Below are 24,300 nucleotides of genomic sequence, written 5' to 3' on the forward strand. Positions count from 1 at the left end.
TTTACTGTCTCAAAAAGTTGTGCATAATACCATTCCATGGTGGCCTCACGAGAGATATACACTAATTAATGTATATATTAATTAATTAATGCATATCATAAGTTATTGGTAGTAATAATGAGACTGTATATCACAAGTCTCAGCAATGCCTCTGACAGCCATGGATAATAAATAAATAAAACAAACAAACAAATAAATAAATAGATAAATAAATAAGTAAATATTTTGGAACGTCATATTTTGCCAGATTCGACCTTCATTATGACGTCTCTCAGACAATCCTAACATATTAAAATTATAACATAATGCCTCAGCAGACAGAAAAACAAAACAAAACAAAATTATATTTTCTGCTCAAATGTTTCACAGCAGAAGTTGGTTCAGCTAGTTTAAAATCAAACTTCATAAAACAAACCTGCATTGTATATTCATGGCTTTGTGTTGATACCCCACTTAAAAAGCTTAGATAGTGCTGCCATTTTGGGGTCATCTGGTCTGAGAATCCATTTTTGTACAACTTATTTAACCTTTTCAGTTGAGAGGGTAAGACAAAAAGTTATTTCTATAAGCTCCTTACATTAAGTAATGCCTTAAATTTGAACTCTGTATAATTTAGCAGTCATTGAAATGCCTCTTAAATGGATTAATGAGAAGGTAAAGGAACTATTGGTGACAAGCCTAAGTTAAGCCAATGTAATGCATAAATGACATGCTTTTTGCATAGAAGAGCTGTAAATTGCATGGAGTTTGACAAACATGAGAGCCTGGGAAATTCAGGATGAAGACACAGCACACGTTGACATTCTCCAGAATCACTTCAAACACTGTGCATGTCAGTAGCTTGACTTCCTTGTCCGGTACTGCTCTTCTCATAACATACATGTAAGAAAGCATGTGCCATGGGGTGCCAAGTGTATGCAGGTTTTCCTTCCTACCAATCAGTAAACCAGGTGATTTTACTTATTTGTCTGTCCTTTTTGGTTGAATGTGAGTTAATCATAAAAATCACCTGATGTCCTGATTGGCTAGAAGGAAAACCTGCACAGTCTTGGCATCCCATGTACCATGGTTTCCTATTACTGTTCAAGTACATGTGAGCATGGCTCAGGCTAGTCTGTGAGGTCCAGACACCATGACTGCTCTGTGCTCTGAGTCTGCACGCCAATGCTGGACCTCCGAGAGGACACACTTTCGCTGTCCCTGCTCTCCATGGAGCCCCCCTTCCCCAGCAAGCACTCCAGACTGGTGTGACCTATGGCGGATGGATCGCCCAGTGGGATGTGGCCATCAAGAGCATCTGGCCTTGGAGGCTCTGACTCCTGCGAGTGGTCTGGCAGCTGACTGGGGAAGGTCTGTAGTGAGATGGGGATTGGGTGGATGGAAAGGTGTGGCTCCTCCACAGGGCGGTTGCAAGTGTCGAGTGTCATAATATCACTTTGGTGGTCAGATGCCAGAGTGTGGATGTCCCTGTGTGTGGTTAGTGCAGGGAAGAGGTGAGAGTCTGAGGGAGGACAGAGATGTGGATAACGGCTGGGTGATGAGACTAACAGATTGTGGGTAGATGTAGGGGCACTAGATGACAAAAGGCAAGAGTATTCAACACTACCACTGGGGGGCTGCAGGCACAAAGTGGGCTGGGACTGGCTGACTGTAGTTGGGGGAGTGATGCGAGGCCCAGTGTCAGAGTCTTCATGCACAGCATGACGTGTCAGGCCTGAGCTTCCACCTTGGAAGGCTGGACTGATACTGAGAAGGGAAGGACCAGTCCAAGGGTATGTGGTGGTGTTTCCAGACACATGACCTAAGCCTGGCCTGGTTGCTGAGTCTATTGGGTGGGATTGGTAGAAGTTAGTAGGTCCTGGACTAGAGGACTGATGCTGGTAGTGGCTCTCTGACTGGGTTCCAGCAGCTCCAATGTAGCTCCACTGGCCAACAGGAGGGAGATTGAGATGGCTTTGGCCCTCCAAGCTGCCAGAGTCATGATTGAGGTGCAAGCTGGGAGCCATGTTGAATGGCATACTGGTGTTGGGGGCTGAAGGAGGGTTGGAGACCATATGAACACTGTAAGGATATGAGGGGAGTGAGGTTGTGTAGTGGTGTGTAGCCACCTGGGCCTGGAGGAGGTGCATCATGTGGTGGAGGTCCTTGGTGAGTTGAGATACCTCCTGGTTTAACGTGCCCATCTGAGAAGACAATGCATTTATTCATTTTGGTGGTGATCTAAAGGCACTTAGAGAATTTCCAATTCTTACTAAGGATGCAACCATTTTGTTCCGTGGCCATGGAAAATAAAGCACAGTAAAAAACAAAAAACTTGGTACCCAATCAATTACTTTCCCCTAAATAGTGGGACAAATTATTAGGCTTCTATCTTTGAGACTCTATCTGGGGTTCCTAGCCACATATCATTTTCTGATAACCTCCTTTCAGGATACTAAATAATACATAATCATCTCTGCAACACTAAAAAGTGGCCCCCTCCACAGCCATGAATTACACAAGCAGACAGCTTGGGGAGGGCACTGAGGACTGCATATGTGTGTGTGTGTGCGCACACGCGTGTGTGTGTGCGTGCATGTGCAGGCCAGAAGTGTTACCTGCACAAATAGGGGGAAAAGTAGACAGAAACATCGGAACTTAAGCATTAAAACGAAAGGAAAATAGGGCAACAGGGGAACACAGATAAAGCTGGGTTGTCATGTTTTTTTCTGCAAAGTCAGCACCTCAGACCTCTCTCTGCATTGCAGAAGAGCCCTGCTGATTAATTAATGTCTGCTTCAGACAGCGCCCACCTAGGCCCATCTGGATCTTCTCGCTGCATTGGCCCTCACTCTATTTGCATTCACATTAGGGATGCAGAGATACACTGTGGTACAGGACAGAAATCAAAAAGGTCCTAGAGCTCATCATGCATTTTTCTCCTCTTCGCCCCCCCCCCCATCCAACCTCACTCTTTTTCTCCCGCCTGATGGGAAGCCAGAAAATTGGCTTTTTATTTTGCTCCTGTGCTGAAAGCTGAATGCATGCTAAAGATTTCACTTGTAGAGAAACTGACAGGAAATAAATGTAGGATTTCCATCGAAGTGCCGTGCATGTCATACATTCGCGTCAACAAACTCTTCAGTGTTGGGAATGGACTGCTGAACTTAATGGATTGCTGAAAATGTCACAAGACATTAATTTAATGAGAATATGGAAGGGGGTTGAAGTAATTTGACTTTCTTTCTTGGCACCCTAAAAATGTCGAGGAGTACAGATGAGGTTGAGAGGGTTCTCTGAGGCTCACATCCTGGGCCAACAGATGGTATCATGCACCCAGGTAACGCAGAGTTTTAACATCTACAACATCTCTGACTGAACACTGCTTATTTGGGGTTTAACTGAGCTTTATTGTACCTTTTGGTTGAGTTGACTGATGCTCTGCCTGACCTCTTCTGTCTCCATCAGCAGAGTGCCGGCGGCCTGTCTGGAGTCTGGAATGAGGAAAGAATTCAGTGCTGACCAAACAACGAGAAAGTTAAAGCTTATTAACAGAAAAGCAAACGCACACGTACTAGGAATTTGGACAACACAACATTTGAAACTAGAAAAAAAAACTAATACCTCACAATTTCAAAGAAAAGTATCTGCATTAGTTAAGATACTGAGATATCTGAACATCAAATTTGCGAATAAGTAGAAGTGATACGCATCTTTCTACACAGTCTAAAAAAGGACTAACAATCTCATATAGGTAATTTCTACATTTACATACAGCTGCAGAGCAGAGCATATGCACACTGCACATAGATCATATGAATAATGAATGAAGAGCGATCCCGAAGTACAGCGACTTCACTGCCATCTATCATCTCTCCCTTTGTTTCTCTTTTTTATGCCTGTGCCCAAACCATTCCTTTTTCAAAGCTAAATTGATCTGAATTTTAAACAGAGCTGAATTGAATACTCAGAAATGGATTATAGCCATCTTCTTCAGAGCTTAGGGATAGAAACTGGTGGCCCCTGTTGGCCCCAGTCTGTTACTGTATCGAATGAGTCTTAGATACCCGACAGACATTTTATCCCTCCATTCTGTCATATCCCCTGTGGGGAGGAAGGGCTGAATTGTGCTAGTCATCGTCTGAACCCCTCAGTTCACCCAGGGCCATCTGGCACCCAGATGAGCTGCCTTCTGGCGGTCAACGGATGGCAGTTTGTCTTACCCTGGGTAACGCCACTTGTGCTGGCTTTAGGCCCACTCTGCTCCACGTTGAAATGGAACGTGTGTCCATTGTCTTCAATGCCATCAACAACCCTGGCAAGGCAGGAGAGAGAGGGAGGGGGGTGGGAAGGGTGGGGGGGCAGAGGTTAATGTAACAGTAGAGCTTTTTCAATTATCGCGGCGCTGCCAGATGACCCAAGGAGCTGCCATGAGAGCTGCGGCTGGCAGACGCCCATCTGGGGTTAACGTGACGAGAAAGGCTCGGTACCTGTCTGGATGGGTGGACACCTGAACCCACTGAGCCACCTCTTACCAAGATATCGGACTCACCAGGTGACCTACCAAATACATCATGAATATGGATGGACATGCAAGGTGCATAATGTGCACTGTTAATGATATCTGTTGAAATATATGATGCAAATACAATCTATTTTCATTAGCGATATGGTGCAGGTTATCTCTGGTGTCAATAACAATACGGCTAGCTCATGTTCATGGTCACATTACAGCTTATGCAGGTTCATAAAGAGGTTGTTAAGCTAAGGAAGTATGATGAGGTCAATAGTTAGTAAGAATTCTAACCATTTCTTATACTAAAAAAATACATCAGACATGGACCTTGAGAACATCAGCAGCCATATCACAAAACATCCATTTATAAAAAGCTTTGTAGAGAGTTGGTAGGAGTGTTTATTTTGTGGTTGCAAAATGCAAAAAAATGCAACTTGATTGGTTGAGATATGAAAATAAAAAGGGTTTTGTAATACCTAGGACTAAGGTCGGGGGGCCCGAAGCAGGTGACAGTCGGTATGAGCAACTTTGAGGGCTTCTGCTCGGCTGCTGATACTCCCTGGGCTGGAGCCGAGGCCTGGGAGGGGTCCTGGATGGGGGCCTGGGCCTCTGCTGGGGAGGTGTGCTCTCTCTTTGGTGGTGGCTGAGGGGTCAGGCTCTGGCCCCGGTGACTGCGGCTGAGGTTGGGTGAGCGGCAGCGGCGCAGGGCGTTGAACTGGCGCAGCTCGTCGCCCAGCAGGTTCCCCAGGGAGGTACGGCGGACTGGGCTGCTGAGGTTGGGCAGGAGGAGGTTGCGGCGGGAGCGTGTGGCGGGGGAGAGGTGAAAGAACTCATCGGGCTCCCCGCCTTTGGTCTCCACAATTGAAGGGAGCTTGAGCTCGGTCGAGCCGCGTGTGCTCTGGCAAAATAGGAAATACGTGCAACCTTTATCAGACTTCAGAGGCGCCTTCAGGGTGCAGCTGTTATTTTCAAACAGAATTTCTAAACCTGCAGTTTCAGTAATTTGTCGTTTCCAAAACACTGGGGAACACTAATAGTAAGAGTTAGATTTGTCTTCTTATCTTCTTAAGCACTTTGAAACCGAGGAAATGCAAAATTGCAGTATAATAAACAAATCCCAGAAAGGTGAATCAGTTCATCTGGACCCAACGTTTATTGAGAGAAACGTTTCATCACTCATCTAAGTGACCTCTTCAGTCTCAACTGACTGCAGGTATCCCCACCCTTATAAACAACACAGTGGCATAATGACTGAAACGGATGATCAGTTTCATATGCAAATTACCGTGACCATTAACAAGAGTTTCAATGGTCATGTGTACTATTCACAGAGGATTGGGGAACAGTTGCAATTACGGCATTGCAAGATGGCGACAGATGTACTCTTAGGCCCGACAACCCCCCTCAGTTCAGGGATGGTCGTTCCCTCTTCACATACGTTTCACCCACTAAGCTTTCTGTCCAGATGAACTGATTCAACTTTCTGGGATTTCCTTACCTGGATTATTGAGCATGAATCAAGATATAATAAAGAAATACTCTAATTTATATTACAAGGGGGACTCGCATTAAAATAGTTCGACTACTCCAAAACACATTTCATATCAGGCCATGTAAATATGAAGACCAGAAAATGTCTCTTTCCCTTCCTTCTTTTACTGAGCAATGCAGAAATTAATCACATTGGTTTCCCCCCCAAGAAGTATTTCACTGTTCAGACTAATGTGTTATTCAGCTCATCAGATAGTAGAAAAAGCATGTGTTGGAGGAGGGGGTTCGCTCTGGCTGGTTTCACGTGGCGAGGAAAGTGGCTCATAAGTTTCCCATTAGGAGAACTATTGACCCAGTTAGCTGGCTAACCCCAGGGACTAAACTGCTCTCACTCTTACAAATGAATTTCAACCTGCAGGGGAAGTCCTAGCACAAACTCCCTCTCACAGTGCACCCTAACAACATGTCCCAGAGAAACAGAGGGTTTTTTTTTTACCTTGGAAAACCACCCACACCCCTGGAAGAACCTGATTTGTAATGCCGGGCACAGCATTCCCCCGCAATTATGCAATGTCCCTGTCTGAACTAGCTAGAGTACTGGAATAAGCCCTGTGTCTCTATTACAAGCCACGGGTGTGTGTTTAGGAGCAAATTTTTGCAATTGAAAAAAACAAAAACAAAACACATCTCTGCAAGAGAAAGAGGGAGAATATTGAAATCCTACACAACTCACGTGTGAAAGCCTGGGTGACCTGGAGAACCTGGTCAGGCCCTGTGTAGTGACAGAAATAAAACACAAAACAGAGTCACGGTTATAGAAGTTATGCATTCATTAATTTCTACTTTTTCTGTGTTAAACCCTGACGGATTAAAGTAACCCTCCTGGATTAAATGATGAAAAAAAAAATCACGCAACCTTTTTTTTAGTCTCATGGTTTCCGTCCTGGTATAATAATAATAATAATAATCATCATCATCATCACATTTATATAGCGCTTTTCTAGACACCCAAAGTGCTTCATATTGATGAAAACAATGATGAAAAACAGGAGACTACCCATAAAGAGTGTAAACATTTATGTATGTATTTGTTCATGTTTTAAAAAGGGTTTAACCTGAGCCAGGCCACGTAACAATGATAGCAAACATCACATTCATTCAGGGTTAGTAGTATACAGCTGTTAGAAGAAAAAATTATATACACTGGTATCAGATCGGTACTCGGTATCGGCAGATACGCAAGTTCAGGTATCGGAATCGGTATTGGGACGGAAAAAATGGTTTCGGAATATCTCTACTCATGGTACAGTGAAAAACAAAGTTGAGAAAGCAACAATGGAAATGAAAAGTAATCTGAAGGCTGCCATGAGTGAGACTGAGTTCATCGCTACCACTACTGATTGCCGGACCGCACACAGACAGAGTTTCATTGGGGTTACAGCACATTGGATAAACCATCCTTGCCAGCGATGCAGCTGTTGCCATGCTAGCTGAATCCCATAACTGTTCCCTTTTCTACACTCAAAAACAGCAAGACTCCACAGAGAATTTGTGTCCCTGCCAGCCCGTGGTTTAATTGCTAGTCATTTGCTGCAATTGCCAGCTGGGGGAATGACACACACAAGCGACTGAAGTGTCGGACCTTCCCTTGTTGTGTTCAAAGTGTGGTCGTGGCGAAAACATAGTACGTGTAAGCTGTGGTCTCTGTCAATGTACAAGCAGCTCACACAGAGTCCCCGTAATCCTCTTTGCCAAGGGAGACAAATTCATTGAGAACGTGAGTGAATTAAACCCAGCACAACGATGCATTCCTAAATCTGCACTGCTAAAAAAAAGAAAAAAAAAGAAATGCGGTTACCATCAGTGCTTTCCGTTTTGCATTTTGCACAGGATCCGTTCCTATGGCCAAAATACAGCCTCATGAATAAGCTTTTGTGTTTTACTTTTTTTTGCATCTGTACGATGATACACAATTTCCCTCATCTAACAGCGGTGCTTTGTGTGAGATAAAGGAGATAAGTCATTAGTCTATTCTCGGCAGGGAGAAATTCTCCTGATGAGGACAAATATCCCTGGAGCGAGAGAGAGCGATTAATAAGCCAGCAGTGACTATTGTTGCCAACTGACATTAATTGAACATCGATATAAATCAGTGGGACACTAATGCTGTTAGTGACCCACATAGTGAGATGGGACTTAACTTAAAAGACCCCACTCTGCCATCTGAAAGTGGTTAAAGTTGTATAGTTTGAAAATGTGTGTGTTTGTGAGAGGAGAAAAAAGAGCGATGGGTCCTCAGACAGACCCCAGAACACCTCACATGTTCTGGGGTCTGTTGTACAGAGCGTTTGTGGGATTTTCACTCAAAGGACACCAGATCACCAGTCGTTCTCTACATTATACTGCTGATTAAAGACTGTCCTCTTTATCTGTGTACATACTGTGGACTCCTTACAGTCCATACCATATTATGTCTTCAGTCCTTTCTCTTGTCCTTTATTGCCGTTTGTGAGGTTTGAGGTTGTGTGTGTGCGTGCGCATGTGTGTGTAGTATGTGTACGTGTGTGTAGTATGTGTGCATGTGTGCAGTATGTGTGCATGTGTGCATATGTGTGTAGTATGTGTGCATGTGTGTGCAGTATGTGTGCATGCGTGTGTAGTATGTGTGCCTGGGGAAGTTTATATGTGTTAGATTCATGTGTTATATCTATTTGTATTTCACACTATGCTCTGTTTTTTTAACGTAGTTTTTATTTCAATTTCAACAACTTGTACAACCAAATTCACAATTTTGCCTGCTGTTTTTTCTTCTTCATTTTTTCAGCTGTACCTATATAGTTTACAGATAATTTAACAAAAGGAAATTAAAAAAAGAAAAAAACCCCTTTAATTCAGCTTGAAGTGTTAGTTGTAATGGTAGTATAAATTAAAGACATGAATAATGAAAAAAAAAGAAAAGGAGGGGTCGGGGTATGATTAACTTCTGTTATGTGCATAGAATCATTTTTATCACAAAGTTGGTTTTCTCCGATTACTTGAAATAGACCCATCGAGAAAAAAAAAACTGGCTACTGAACGCGTCATTAACTGTAGCATCACATCTGCCAAGACCTACACTGACAAAAAGACCTACACTGACAAAAAGACCTACGCTGACAAAAAGCCAAAACAGTGATGTACAAGTCAATCTGAATTGTTACCCATCAGTGGTGAGAACAGTTCCTATAAAAAAATGTAGTTAGAAAAAACGCTGAAGCCGTTGCTTTCCATCGTGTTATTACTGCTGCTTATAATCTGAGTTGCTGTTCCTCTCTCTTTCCTCAGTCGCCCTTCAATCACACCTGTCATCCCATCACTATAGTACCCCTATAATAATCCACAGAGGGGCGAGAGGGTTGTCATGGCCAGAAATGCAGCACAGCGCAATGGAGCCCCTAATCACTATTACAGGCAAAACAACAGCTCTCATGCTGCATATTTTGAATCCCCGATTACTTGTTGGTGCAAATGGAAAAAAGTGGAAAAATCACTTACTGCACTGTGTCTAGTTTCTCTGTGACGATGGCAACAGCTAAAATAAATTCAAAACTGAAGGGTTGCAGAAGTCATAATGAGGGGGCACTGCCATCCGGTGCCGTCATGCTGCATGGAGCTGGTGCCTCTGCCGGGCTGTACACCAACCAAGGTAGTACATCAATTATTCATCTTTATAATTATTATTATTATCTAAAAGCTGTATACTGAACATAAGAACCACTTTTGTAGGGTGAAAATCTGGAAAAGGGCAGTCATCAATTTCTCTTCCATTTTCCCACAATGGCAGGGTCTTCTGCCTGCCTTTCTCCCTGCCTGCCTGCCTGTCTGTCTCTGTCTCCTTGCCTGCCTGCCTGTCTCTGTCTCCCTGCCTGCCTGTCTGTCCATCTATCTATCTGTCTGTCTGTCTGTCGGCCTGTATTTCTCTCTGTCTTACTGTCTGTTTATTCATGACAAACTCCTTTCACAAATTCATTGCTGGTCCTGGTCCGTCCACTCTGGCCAGCTCTTAGACCCCTGTTCATTTAACATTATCCTGTACCCACATTATACTTACATAGCCTTTAGGATTAAATTCATCCCTGATATTAAAATTCATCTGTTGGTAAACACAGTAAAACGGAAAAGTCTCTTTTGTTCACAAAATTCATATTGCCACTTCTTTTTTCCCCCCAACATACTCTTCAAATCAAAGCTACCTTACGCTTGATTAATTTGCGCATCTTGGGCATCAAATGCCGAAATGCTCAATTAGTTGATGATAACAGCGATTTTTTCCCTCCATTTTTCATTACGATTTCATAATTGGTTCACACCCACCTTAACAAATACAGAAGTTCATGTTCATGTCTTGAGCTACACTGTCAAGTGTTGGCGTCTGACTTAGTTTGAGGCAATAATCTTATACCCCCATTAATTTTCATTAGTTCAGCAAGGCAAAGGAACCTGAATTCCTTATTTGCGTGGAAAATTTACATCACACTTTGGTGGTATATGGTGAGATGAACATCCCAATCCATCCTCCACATTAGAGGCCCCCCTGTCTTCCATCATAAAATTAAACCTCAGAACTTCCTCTCCTCCCTCACACATTTTTCATTTTGCATAGCTTCCTCGTCTATTTTCCCTAGGATTTCTTGGTAACACTTTACAATAACACCACCTTTATGAAGGGTTTATGAATGGTTTATAATTAGTTTATTAATTAGGTTGTGAACACTTTGTAAATCATTAACAAGCTGTTTTAACACAGATAAAAAGTGCAACAGTGACCAGTTGCATGCCAAATACTGAGCCCACAATTATCTGTACTGTTTAGCCTTAGATCTCATTGGTTACTTAGCTAGCAACTAGCAAGATCTGTTATCAACTAGCAAGATCTGTTAGTGACTAGCAAGATCTGTTAGCAACTAGCAAGCTCCGTTAGCAACTAGCAAGATCTGTGACTAGCAAGATCTGTTAGCAACTAGCAAGAACTGCTGGCAATTAGCAAATTCTGTTAGCAACTAGAAAGATCTGTTAGTGACTAGCAAGATCTGTTGGCCACTAGCAAGATCTGTTTGCGACTAGTAAGATCTGTGACTAGCAAGACCTGAGATTTAACAGAATAGATGAGTAAAAAAATGCAGCAGTAACTTGACCTTGCCAAATAGTGAGCCCATATTGCTGTAAGGAAACTGTGGTATAACTTGTTTATAACTTTTTATTAATGATTTATAAAGTTTTTACAACCTTATTATAAACCATAAATCTTTCATAGGGGTAGTCCAAAGGAGTTGAATCAAGTGCAACTGGACTTGGTATATATCCGTGAATGAGGAAGCCTCTTGGATGAGGGGCGAAACGTCTTCACGGATACATACCAAGTCTAGTTGCACTTGATTCAACTCCTTTGGATAACCATGACCTGGATGAATGAGAACATTCACAGACACAGGGGTAGTCTTATTGTGAAGTGGTAGCGATGTTGGTAACTGCTGTCGTTTGACTTTAGATGAAAGAAACCAGAAACCCTGCATTCAAGAGTAAGTTCTTCACTTGTCAAGGCAGAGCGACACTTAACCTGCCTACTATTGGGTTCCAGCACTGGTGGCGATTTGCATAGGAATTCATTCTACTGCTGCACCTTGTTTTATGTGAATGAGAGAATCAGCTTAGTTTACTTTGAAAAAGATTTAATTTTAAAAGCAGGATTACAAATGAATTAATAAAACTTGAACTTAATGCTGTCAAAGAAAACATAGATATGAGTCAGTGACTTGTATGATATGATGAGTAATCATGCATCTTGTGTGTGTGTGTGTGTTTTATCTATTTTGAGGCTGTCGACCATTTTTTCTCAATTCTCACCGTCTTTTTGTCTAAAAACAATCTGGGACTGAACTGAAACCAACACAGTAAAGGAAGTTAAATTGATCAGCAAAAACAAACTCTTTAATCTGGTTGCCATGGATATGTCTTTTCAGTCTTTGTAAGGGGGTGTAGAGGTGGATAAAAAAAATAAATATATATATAGCGTGTGTGTGTTTTTTGTGTCCGTGTATAGTTTTGTGGGTATGTATGCATGTGTCAACATATACTGTGTATCTCATTGTATGTGGGTCCATCTATGTGTGTGTGGGTGTGCATGTGTGTGTGTGTGTGTGTGTGTGTGTGTGTGTGTGTGTATACGTATGTATATAATTATGACTATGTATGTGTATGTGTGTCTGTGTGTATGTATGCATGGGTGTACATACATATATGTATACTGCATGTGTATGTTTGCATATATGTTTGTGTGATGTACTATGCTTCTGGCTTGTCTGTATACAGATACTGTGTGTGTGTGTGTGTGTGGTTATGTGTCTGTGTATATATATCTGTGCGTATGTATGTAAGAATGTATATATTAACACTTATACTTTATTTCTTTATTTTGTATACATATTTATATTACATACTTTACTTCAGCATCTCTTGATACATTCTCTGCACCACTGCACTTTACCGACTCTTATTTTGCCTGTATAAGTCAATCCTTGTGTATATATCTGAAGATTGTTGTGTTGTGGTGTTGTTATTGTATGTTAAGTACACTGAGAGAGCCACGAAACCGGAGTCAAATTCCATGTATGTGCAGACCTACATGGCCAGCAAACATGATTCTGATACACACAAATGTGTGTGCGTGTGTGTGGAGGATGTGGGATGCGGCAGCAGGTCCTGGATGCTGAGCACTCTTTCATCCTGTCAGGGGTGGTGTGTGTGTATGCCCCTGGCCCTCTGCTCACACATACACTGTGAGCAGATGGTAAGAGAGAACTAGAGCGCTGTGCATGTGATCAGCTCAGCCCCAACAACTTCTCCGTTCATCAGATTCTATCGGACGACATTCTATTCATGTATGAAAATGGCACCCGTGTAGGCATTTTAGACTGAGTTTCAGATTTAGTGAAACGTCTACGTCTCCATCTTGAACGAGACGGCCGCTCTGCAGAGATCCTCATTTGAATCCCGGAGCCTTTATAGATAGCGGGTGACTCTGAGATAAAATGAGATGAGCAAGGAATCACTCTAACAATCAGAGGACAGCGGAAAACAAAGGGTAATGCTTGGAGGCAACAAAAAAAAAAAGACGGGATCAATGTTGATGAAATACTAATTTTCTCGTTACTCATCTCTGCATCTGTTACTTTATTTTATTCGCAGTGCCATCGGACTGCGAGGGCTTATGTTCTCCATCGGCTTCACTTTCTCACAGTGAGACTGAGAAGATCCTCAAGTTTTGTCAGCACACGCCACAAAGACCCTGACAATGATTTTTACAATGATGGAAAAATAAGAAAAGAAAAGTAGTCCCCAGACATTGGTAGGCGGAGATATCCGATTGCCTTGTATTGCGAGACTGTTATGTAGTAACGGTAGAATGTTTCCCCCTGAAACACACTGGATATATGTAATATACGCATGTGAGTCTTCTGGAAACTTCTTTTGAAGCAACATGTTTTTGTTCATGCAAATAAAGCTGTTTGAATTGAAAAAAAAAAGAAATTTTTTCTGAAATTTTTTTGATGTTGCAGCAATGCAACAAAATCCTCTCATGCAAAACACAGGTACAATATAAACTCCCAATAAGTGTCGTTTTTTTATTCTAAATAAAAAAAAAAAACTTTTCGGAGGGTGGGTCCGAGGGGAATATAACCAAACATACCACAAAGCAGACGTGTGAAAAACGTGGTAGCATACATTAACGTCACCACGGGAAATCTGTCCTCTGAGTGCCACAGACCAAGGATCATCTTCTATTACATAACCCCGACCTTGTTAAGTGCTAGTGGTAAAACACAGTGCTGACAGCAGGCCGGTGGATGTAATGTCACGCTGCTGTGTGCCGAGGTGGGAAACAATACGCCTGCATGAGAGAGGCACTGACGCTTGGTAATCTGGTAATCAACTGAGCCACCATGGGCAATTTGGGCTCTTTCACAGAACCAAGTTATCCAGGGACATGACAAAGACACGTTAAGGGCCGAAAATGTGTTATGTGGTGTGTCAAGTGTTATGTCTTATTGTGAGATGCTTGTGGTTGCGTTGTACTTTTTTGGGCTTTAATTAAACAGAAAGCCTAAAGTCCAGACATCTTTTTTTATTTTTTTGGATGTTTCCCCCTTTTTCTCCCCAATTGTACCGTCCAATTACCCCACTCTTCTGAGCTGTCCCGGTCGCTGCTCCACCCCCTTTGCCGATCCGGGGAGGGCTGCAGACTACCACATGCCTCCTCCGATACATGTGGGGTCGCCAGCCGCTTCTTTTCACCTGACAGTGAGCCAGGGGGACGTAGCGTGTGAGAGGATCATACCATTCCCCCTAGTCCATCTCCCCCCTGGAACAGGGTCCCCGACTGACCAGAGGAGGCGCTTAGTGCAGCGACCTGGACACATACCCATATCCGGCTTCCCCCTCGCAGCTAGGGCCAATTGCGTCTGTAGGGACGCCTGACCAAGCTGGCGGTAACACGGAGATTTGAACCGGCGATCCCTCCCCGTGTTGGTAGGCAATGGAATAGACCGCCACACTACCCGTACACCCCTATTAAAGTCCAGACATGTTGTGGGGATTTGAGATAGCTTGCACACTCTACTGTACAATGTACTGTAAATGCATTTATAGAAAGTGTTCTATGTATGCTGGATAATGACTGTAAGGGAACTCTGTATGTGTATACTGTATCTGTGTGTGTGTCTGTACAGCGATGTGAAAATGGGTTTAGAGTGACAAGAAGTGAAGGAATTTTTAGGTAGGTGAGGACAGATTTTTGGATTAAATGTTAGGTTTACTTTTAGAAATTTGAGTGGAGTTAAGCTTTTCGTTTAAAGCTTAACGTTAAACACTGGCTGATGGCTATTTTGGGGCTGGGGGATTCAAAAGCTTGGCCATGGGAGTAGCAAAATGCAAATCTGAACAGATAGTGGAAAATAAACATCCGCATGGCTCCCTCACAGTCCCCTTTGTGCGTGTGCGTGTGTGTGCGCGCGTGCATGTGTGTGTGCGTGCGTGTGTGTGTGTGTGTGTGAGCCTGCGTTTCGCACCTCATCCTGGCTTCCTTCGCGCAGGTTGTAGGTGAGGTTCTGGTGGATGTCGGAGGTGAAGATGCTGGCATATTCAGGGTAGAGTTCGAGAACCTCCCTCAGGGCACGCACGCTGATGTACTGCAGATCGCAGTAGGTCAGGGCCTTCACGTCGGCATTGGTCTTAATCACCTGATCTGTGTCGGGCAGATCCGAACCAATCAGGTCCCCTTTCCCTAGAATTCAAAACCACAGCACTGTTGTTAGCCATTCGGTTTCTTGTGGCGCCTCACATTCATGATTCGAATTAAACTAAAGGGACAGTAGGCATGTCATTATGTGGTTATAGCTGCAACTGCATGTAGCTACATTATGGATGCTGATGATTGCCAGTAAAAAGACGCAATTAAAGAAACAACCTAAAAATGCTACAATGAAGAACAGTTAGGATTACAGCGGGCAATTTTTTTTGATTTGATATACTTTCTTAATCCTCATGGGAAAATTCTTCTCTGCATTTAACCCATCCTAGCTGTGTAGCTAGGAGCAGTGGGCAGCCGCCGTGCAGCACCCAACTCCAGCTCGTCTTGCAATGCCTCAGTCAGGGGCACAGACAGGAGTATTAACCCTAACATGCATGTCTTTTTGATGGTGGGGGAAACTGGAGCACCCGGAGAAAACCCACAGCAGACACGGGGAGAGCATGCAAACTCCACACAGAAGATGACCGGGGATGACCCCCAAGGTTGGACAACCCTGGAACATAAAATATATTTTTAGCATAAAGTTTTAAGGCTAAATTGAAGAGGAAGAAGTGAAAGTAGTGAAAGTTAGGACAGGTCACCTCCACTTGGATGTGAGTCTGCCAAGTGTAACATATGCAGTACTTATTGAAAATTGCCTTCTGTATAATGAATCCCCTCATTCCTGGGACACATTAACTCACTGGCTCACATTAATGGAAGAACAAGGTCAAAATTCGGGCTTTCTACTTCTTGATGCATCTTTTAACAATTTTTGGGTAGCCCAGTGGTTAGTGCTGTCACCTCACAGCAAGAAGGTCCTGGGTTCGAATCCCGAGGTTGTCAAACCTTGGGGCTCATCCCAGGTTGTACTGTGTGGAGTTTGCATGTTCTCCCTGTGTCTGCGGTGGGTTTACTCCGGGTGCTCCGGTTTCCCTCACCATCAAAAAGACATGCATGTTAGGGTTTATACTCCTGTCTGTGCCCCTGACCAAGACAATGGGAAAAGAATTGGGGTTGGTCCTTGGGCGCAGCATGATGGCGGCAGCCCAATGCTCCTAGCTACACAGATCACAGCTAGGATGGGTTAATTTATAGTAACCGAATTTCCCCAAGGAGATTAATAAAGGAAACTTAAATCTTAAATTTAACTCCACTCCAACATAGCTTTTCAAAATGCACCTGTGCTAGCTTTGATTTATCGAGGGCATCAATTTGATCTCTGCATGCTAGTCATTGAAAACCGGACGTCATTTAAATTCACGCTATCCCATTTACCAGTTTATCCATGTACCCCATTCATCAGTGATACAGAAAAGATAATGTGACCCCAGGCAAGAACTTTTAACATTGTGACCCCAAACACCAACCTAGTATGGCTAGCACCATGCTATCCTTGAGCACCTCCAGGGAACCTGAGCAGACAAAGTAATTGGCGTGTAGTGCATCTCCCTGGCGGATCAGATACTCCCCAGGGGCGCAGAAGGAGGTCTTGATGTGGAGGGAGAGCGAACGTAGACAGCCGCGACTGGCCCCCTCAAAGACAGGGAGCTGGAGGATGTCCTTGTTCAGGTGCATGGCGATATCAGCACGCAGCTCGTCGGGGAAGTCATGGAGGAGCTGGAGACAGTTGGGAGGAGGCGCGGTATTGTTTGTTAATGATATTTCTGGGTAGTGTAATCACAAACTACTCCCTGCCAAATTCCAAAAAGACATCAGTGGGTGTAGACTACCACTTGTTGCAAATGATCCCAATTACTGTTATGTTTTTTTCTGATAATTTCTCAACAAACAGCATGACTTGCACATCGTGACAAAATTACCAGAGGCTTTTTTTTAGGGAAGTCAGTAGTCAGTTCTGAGTACAATAGCAGCAGAATATAGAAATCTCTATCCATGGGATCCTACCTCGTTAGCATCTATACCATTGTTTACAGACCAGGTGGTCTGGAAGTATTCCAGCATACGTTGCTTGAGCTGCTGGGGAAGCCGGTGGACACGGATGAAGTCCTTCAGGTCCTTCATGCGTGTGTGGTAGAGCGAACGTCGAGAGTACATTCTCTGAATGATGGCTGTGACATTACCAAAGACCACTGCGTGCATCAATGCTGTGTGGAAAGACAGAAAGAAAAGAAAAATGATTCATAAAGGGTTGCATTTAAAGGTGTGATGTATCCGTAAAGGCATATTCCGCCACTCTTCTTTCAGATGTTGTAATAAATAATTATGGGTGACAGTAATTATCATCTGTCTTGCTGCTGAGCATTTGCCCATTGTGCTGCATGAAATCTAGACAGGACTAGTCGTGATATGTCATATCATGTGGACAACGTAGAAAAAAAGATAAATGCAGATCCGAAAATAACTGCTCCCATACTGAATAATCCCTTTAACGATATTTAAAGATGGTAACAAGCTGCGTTTCAGAAACCAGCCAAGTCATCCAACCTGCCTCCTGCTGTGTTTCTGGCTCTGGCTCTGGCCAACCGGAGGCACCAACTGGCCAGGAAGCCAGGGGGAGAGGTCAGTGTCAGACCTACCGCCGATCAGCATAGTGCAGATGGAGAAGATTTTCTCAGCATCAGTGTTGGCACACACATTTCCGAATCCCACACTGGTCAGGCTGCTGAGGGTGAAATAGAGGGCAGCGATGTAGGAGCTTCGCACTGAGGGGCCGCCCACTGTGCTGTTGGCATAGGGCGTCTCCAGACGTTTGCCCAGCTCGTGGAGCCATCCTTGGGTGAGTAAAAGGAGGGGGAGAGAGGAGTGACGGGTTAAAGGTGGAGGTTCATGTTCAGTCAAACATCTGCTGTCTCCAAGTGTTGGGTCTTCGCCAATGAACTTTCCCAACTGTTTCGCAGTCACGTGCACTGATGAGGCTAATCACTATTATTGCCCAAACCAGAATAATAAGGCAGACCACAATCTGTCCTCATTGTTGGTGACCATGTTAGCAACTGATAAGGATAATGCATGTCAAGGCTAACTTTGTGACAAAAGGTGTAATAACAACCATCATGCTAATGTGATATAGTTTGGCATTTCTCCATAAAGCTTTCAGTGGATTTTTCAAAGTGATAGTATGAGCATTGGGTTGGTCATGGGTTTTTTTTGGGGGGGGGGGTTCCCCCCCTTTTCTCATCCATCGTACCCGACTAATTACCCCACTCTTCCGAACTGTCCCGGTCGCTGCTTCACCCCCTCTGCCGATCCGGGGAGGGCTGCAGGCTACCACATGCCTACTCCAATACATGTGGAGTCGCCAGCCGCTTCTTTTCACCTGACAGTGAGGAGTTTCGCCAGGGGGAAGTAGCACGTGGGAGGATCACAGTATTCCCCTAGTTCCCCCTCCCCCCTGAACAGGTGCCCCAACTGACCAGAGGAGGCGCTAGTGCAGCGACCAGACACACCCACATTTGGCTTCCCACCCACAGACACGGCCAATTGTGTCTGTAGGGACGCCTGACCAAGCCTGAGATAACATGGGGATTCAAGCCGGTGAGCCCCGTGTTGGTAGGCAACGGAATAGACCACTATGCTACCCAGATACCCCTTTAGTAATGTTTTCATGGAGGAAACACTTTGACTTAACACAACATTGTTTACAATTAGGAAACCCCTATATACTCTGAAGTCCAAGTGAATATGTGATATGGATTACTGTACAATCTCTCAAATTGGAATTACTGGGTCATTGTTTGATGTGACAATGTTGGATGCCTATGTGCGCGCACACACACACATACGTCTTTCTAAATGGAGAGCGATGAGCGAGACGGCCTTTGACCCAACAGAGGCTAGAGAGTCAATCTGTCTAGGATACAGCTACTCAGATAGCATATCATTAAAGCTGCTCTTTTTCAGTATTTTTTTTTCTGTCTGTCTCGCTGTCTGTCTACATGTGTCCATCTTCTTTCCTGTCTGTGTGCCAGACAGTCTGCCTGCTGTCACTGGGGAGTTGGGGGGTATTGGCAGGAACCCAGTTTGAGAGTATCACCTGGCTACAGACAGAGCAAAGAGGAAAAGGAGAGACTGTGTTTGAGAGTGAGAGCGGGTGAGCGAGCGACAAAGAAGACAGAGAGACACACGTAGAGTCAGGACACGGGCATGTCCGTGCGGGACAGGGCAGAATTAGATTGGCTTCTCCGGGGACAAATAAAGCCTAGTGTTAATTAGCAGGTTTGACCTAACATCTCTGTAGATAGAAACCCCCCCCCCACACACACACACACACGTGATTTGCATAGTAGGCTAAACCAAATGTTTAATATCATTTAATATCAGCACTCCAGTAAGTGCTAGTTTGTATAGCATTGCTGCTGAAATTCCACATTTCAAAAGTGACATTAATAATAGCTTGTCTGGGGAGCCGCCGGGTAGCGTAGTGGTCTAGTTCATTGCCTACCAACACGGGGATCCGGGTTCGAATCCCCTTGTTGCCTCCGGCTTGGTCGGGCATCCCTACAGACACAATTGGCCGTGTCTGCGGGTGGGAAGCCAGATGTGGGTATGTGTCCTGGTCGCTGCACTAACGCCTCCTCTGGTCAGTCAGAGCACCTGTTCTGGGGGGAGGGAGAATTGGGGTGAATAGCGTGATTCTCCCATGTGTTACGTCCCCTTGGCAAAACGCCTCACTGTCAGGGGAAAAGAAGTAGCTGGCAACTCCACATATATCATAGGAGGCATGTGGTAGTCTGCAGCCCTCCCCGGATCGGCAGAGAGGGTGGAGCAGTGACTGGGACAGAGTGGGGTAATTGGCTGGATACAATTGGGGAGAAAAAAAGGGGGGCAGGGATAATAAAAAAAACAAAAACAAAACAAATAAAAAATAAAATTATAGCTTGTCTGAAGAATTCAGCACTATTGATGTACATTGCATGCGGCTATTATGGTTTTAATAAAATACTCTAGAGTATTGGATCTGACCAAAAGTGAAAAAAAAACAGGCTGTAAACTGAAATTAATTAGACTTTCATTGCATCTTGCTGAGATTCACGAGTTCATATTAAAAGATAATTTGGATGTGTATCATTGCCTGAGGCTGTTAAAATCTTTGCCATTGATTCATAATATGGCCTGGGTTAGACATAAGAGACTTTTTAAATACCCCAAAGGACATATCGTTATGGTCTCCTATGGAGCTCAACTCTGATTCCCCCTCTGACAAATTTGGAGCATCAGACTTCGAGACTGGATTTGAAACAGAATAAACGAGATCAGTTCTTAAAAGAGGGCAGGTAAACTCCATTTAAAAGCTGTAGAGATCGAGACGTTCTTCCTGTCCTCCTAAAATCTGCGAGGCAAGATCCCAAATCTGTATAAACACTAATCAAATAACATCCTCCTATGATGCTCTGCAAATGTTATGGTGGCAGGACATGAAGAAAAGTCTTTGGTGAGAAGGTCCGGCTCTCCATACACGAAAAAGGTTTCCCCTGAATGTACTTCCATCAATGTAAATGAACAAAATTCAAAATTAATTTTGCAGAACTTGCACGTCTGCCTCCAGATGACTATCCCCAACACTTCTAAATTGTGCATTAAATGTAAGATAGTTTAAATGCTGAGGTACCTTGATTTGTGTTTTTTGGAGCTATGCCAAAGTGCAATCCTATTTGAGAGGTGTCTATGTTACCAAACATGCAAGTTCAAGTTCACTTTATCAGATGCATATAAAAAGTACCATGTACCTTCAAATACCATGAAATGCATGTGCCCTTGCTCGCTCAGCCATTAAAACTACACATAAGGGGGGTGTTCGAGTAGCGTAGCAGTCTATTCCATGGCCTACCAACACAGGGATCTTCGGTTCGAATCCCAGTGTTACCTCTGGCTTAGTCAGGCATCCCAACAGACACAATTGGCCGTGTCTGCGAATGAGAAGCCGGATGTGGGTATGTGTCCAGGTCGCTGCACTAGCACCTCCTCTGGTTGGTTGGGGCAGCTGTTCTGGGGGGAGGGGGAACTGGGGGGAATAGCATGATCCTCCCACGTGCTACGTCCCCCTGGCGAAACTCCTCACTGTCAGGTGAAAAGAAGCGGCTGGCAACTCCACATGTATCGGAGGAGCCATGTGGTAGTCTGCAGCCCTCCCCGGATCGGGCAGAGGGGGTGGATCAGCGACCAGGACAGTATGGAAGAGAGTGGGGTAATTGACCAGATACAATTGGGGAGAAAAGGGGGGGAGGGGACACTAAACATACAGAAATAATAAATAACAAAAACAATAATATTCTCTTTTTGTACTTGAAAATGTATATTATTGTTGTGGTTTACGGAGGGGTCGGCATGGTGGCACGGTGGTTAGCACGGTCGCCTCACAGCAAGAAGGTCCTGGGTTCAAGCCCCGGGGTAGTCCAACCTTGATGGGTCATCCCAGTTCGTCCTCTGTGTGGAGTTTGCATGTTCTCCCCGTGTCTGCGTGGGTTTCCTCCGGGGGCTCCGGTTTCCTCCCAAAGACATGCAAGTCAGGTGAATTGGCTGTACTAAATTGTCCCCCGGTATGAATGGATATGTGTGTGTGTGTGTGTGTGTGTGTGGGGGCCCTGTGATGGCCTGGCGGCCTGTCCAGGGTGTCTCCCCGCCTGCTGCCCAATGACTGCTGGGATAGGCTCCAACATCCCCGCGACCCTGAGAGCAGGATAAGCAATTCAGATAATGGATGGAGGGATGGGTTTATGGAGGTCCCCGGTGTTATAATAGGGTTGAAACTAGGAGTAAATCTGATATGACTGCAAAAGCTGTCTAGACATCTGAACTGAAACTATTATGGACACATTTGGAAAACATCTCATCAAGAAAAAAAACGGGGCTTGATATTGTAACCGGTATTTTATCTATGTTATTTTCAATGTAATGTCCCCATGATTGGATTAAGGCTGATTTTCTTTTGCTTTTCCTCTGATGTCTGTAGAGCGACATTGGCCTGAGCTGCAGTACGACAATGCTGTGATTGCTTTTCTAACCCTGAATGTGAAAAACAAATGAAATTAAAAATGATGATTGAAAACAGACAATTTCTGAGACCGCAAAAAACACTGACAGCTTTTCATTATTTTTAATTGGCCACCATGTTAAGCCACACTAAAGCGCTACTGACAGCCAGCAGTGACACCGACAAAAACAACAAAAAAGAAGGAAAAAAAATGAAAAAGGCGGTAGCTTGTTGATACGACTCTTTGATCTGATACCAGACAGTCCTCATTAGACTGCCAGTGTCTGGCTTGGCCACCATCCCTCCACTGGGCAGAATTATCTATCTCCATAGGTGAGCCATATCTATTTATAGCTGAAGGAAGATTAGAGACACAACACATTTCTACCCGGTGAATTAGCACTACCTTGTGTAAAGCCTTGTTTGCTGGCAACGCTTCTGCTTTAAAGCACGGATCACCATCTGTTGCACTTGGATTGAATGGCATGAATCAGGCCCAGATATTCTCCACCCCATGGTTGTGCATGAGTCTGGCAGTTGTCACTAAACTAAAATGCTATGGCTTGATGGGCAACAGTATGGAAAGTGAGTGATGGATGGCACGCGCTGAACAATGGTCCGGCTTGAAAATTCATCTACCTCCTCAAGAAAGGCTGAATCAGTTCATCTGGACACAACGTTTATTGACAGAGGCGTTCCATCAGCACTGAAGTGACATCTTCAGTGTAAACTGACAGCAGGTTTGAATGGGGAGTCAAAGAGGCCATCTATGTTAAGAGGGAATGACCATCCCTGAACCGGGGGGGGGGGGGGGGGCTAAGAGTACATCTGTCATCTTAAAATGTTGTGTGGTTGCAAACATTCCCAGATCCTTTGTGAATAGTACACATGGCCATCAAAACTCTAGTTAATGGTCACGCCCATATTTGCATATGAAACTGGCCGTTGGTTTCGGTCGTTAAGCCACTGTATTGTTTATAAGGGTGGGGATACCTGCAGTCAGTTGTGACCGAATCACTTAGATGAGTGATGAAACGTATCCGTCAATAAACGTTGTATCCAGCTGAACTGATTCAATTCAGAAAATTAAAGGTTGACTTCTTTGATTTTCTTACCTGGATTATTGAGCATGCGTCAAGACATCTACCTCCTCATTTGGGATCAGCGTGACAATAAGATGAGAGTTCAGTTTATTAACCTTCTTACAGAACGGGGTTTCTGTTCTGCTGCGTGACTTGCAGTTAACCAGGGCTCTGGATGAAGCCCTCTCTGCAAAATCAATTCCCCACCCAACAGCTCTGAGCACAGATCAGACCCACCTATGTCCCAGTTGTCTGAATCGTTGCTTTCCATCTCCTTGCGTCCAATGATGTACCAGATGCAGGCCATCCAGTGGGCCAGCAGGGCGAACATGGACATGAGCAGGGTCAGCACCATGGCACTGTATTGGGAGTAGCGGTCCAGTTTCTGGAGCAAACGCAGGAGGCGCAGGAGGCGTACCGTCTTGAGCAGGTGGACCAGTGAGGTCTTGAGGTTTAGGATGTGTGTGTGTGTGTGTGTTTATATGTATGGAGAGCATAGGGTGAGGACAGATTTAAAGAAGGATGGAGAGAGAGAGGAAAAAAAGTGGAGAAAATAAAACCAATTTTAAGACCAAGAACTTTTTCTGCTTGTCCTGTAAAACATGAAAACCCACCTTGACTGTTACAGCAATCGTACAGTTACAGTAGCCCATGTGATTTCCGCAAGGCATGTTCAAATTGTACACATTCAACGGTTGACTGGATTTCTGTCTATAATGCTCAGTCATCAATAAATCCTAATTTAATAACAGCAGCACCCACCACTGTGATGTTAAAGGCGTAGAGCAGGTCGAAGGGTAGGGCTGCCACTAGATCCACAAAGAACCAGGTTGTGGCGTAATGAATGCAAATGGAGCGTGCCTCGTACACCACCTGGCCTGACTGGCTCACATAGGTGGTGCGGAAGTTCAGGATGATGTCTGCAAATAAAAATAAAGTCAAAGGTGACGTTTTCTGCACCAGCTCACAAAGG

General features: G+C 44.2%; 1 protein-coding gene across 1 annotated transcript in view; it reads right to left on the reverse strand.

Moving 5' to 3' along the window:
- Positions 1-1,109: 1,109 nt before the first annotated feature.
- LOC130127126 (potassium voltage-gated channel subfamily H member 4-like) overlaps positions 1,110-24,300 on the reverse strand; it is a 72,518-nt gene continuing 49,327 nt past the window's right edge. The window contains exons 6-16 of the mRNA XM_056296699.1: positions 24,090-24,247; positions 23,565-23,772; positions 17,852-18,046; positions 17,220-17,419; positions 16,682-16,931; positions 15,091-15,305; positions 6,720-6,758; positions 4,972-5,393; positions 4,203-4,294; positions 3,397-3,473; positions 1,110-2,183 (exon numbers count right to left, since the gene is read on the reverse strand). Coding sequence (XP_056152674.1) covers positions 1,110-2,183; positions 3,397-3,473; positions 4,203-4,294; positions 4,972-5,393; positions 6,720-6,758; positions 15,091-15,305; positions 16,682-16,931; positions 17,220-17,419; positions 17,852-18,046; positions 23,565-23,772; positions 24,090-24,247 — 2,930 coding nt within the window. The remainder of the gene's footprint in view (positions 2,184-3,396; positions 3,474-4,202; positions 4,295-4,971; positions 5,394-6,719; positions 6,759-15,090; positions 15,306-16,681; positions 16,932-17,219; positions 17,420-17,851; positions 18,047-23,564; positions 23,773-24,089; positions 24,248-24,300) is intronic.

This window comes from Lampris incognitus, chromosome 17 (genome assembly GCF_029633865.1).
Source record: "Lampris incognitus isolate fLamInc1 chromosome 17, fLamInc1.hap2, whole genome shotgun sequence".
NCBI classification, from domain to species: Eukaryota; Metazoa; Chordata; class Actinopteri; order Lampriformes; family Lampridae; genus Lampris; species Lampris incognitus.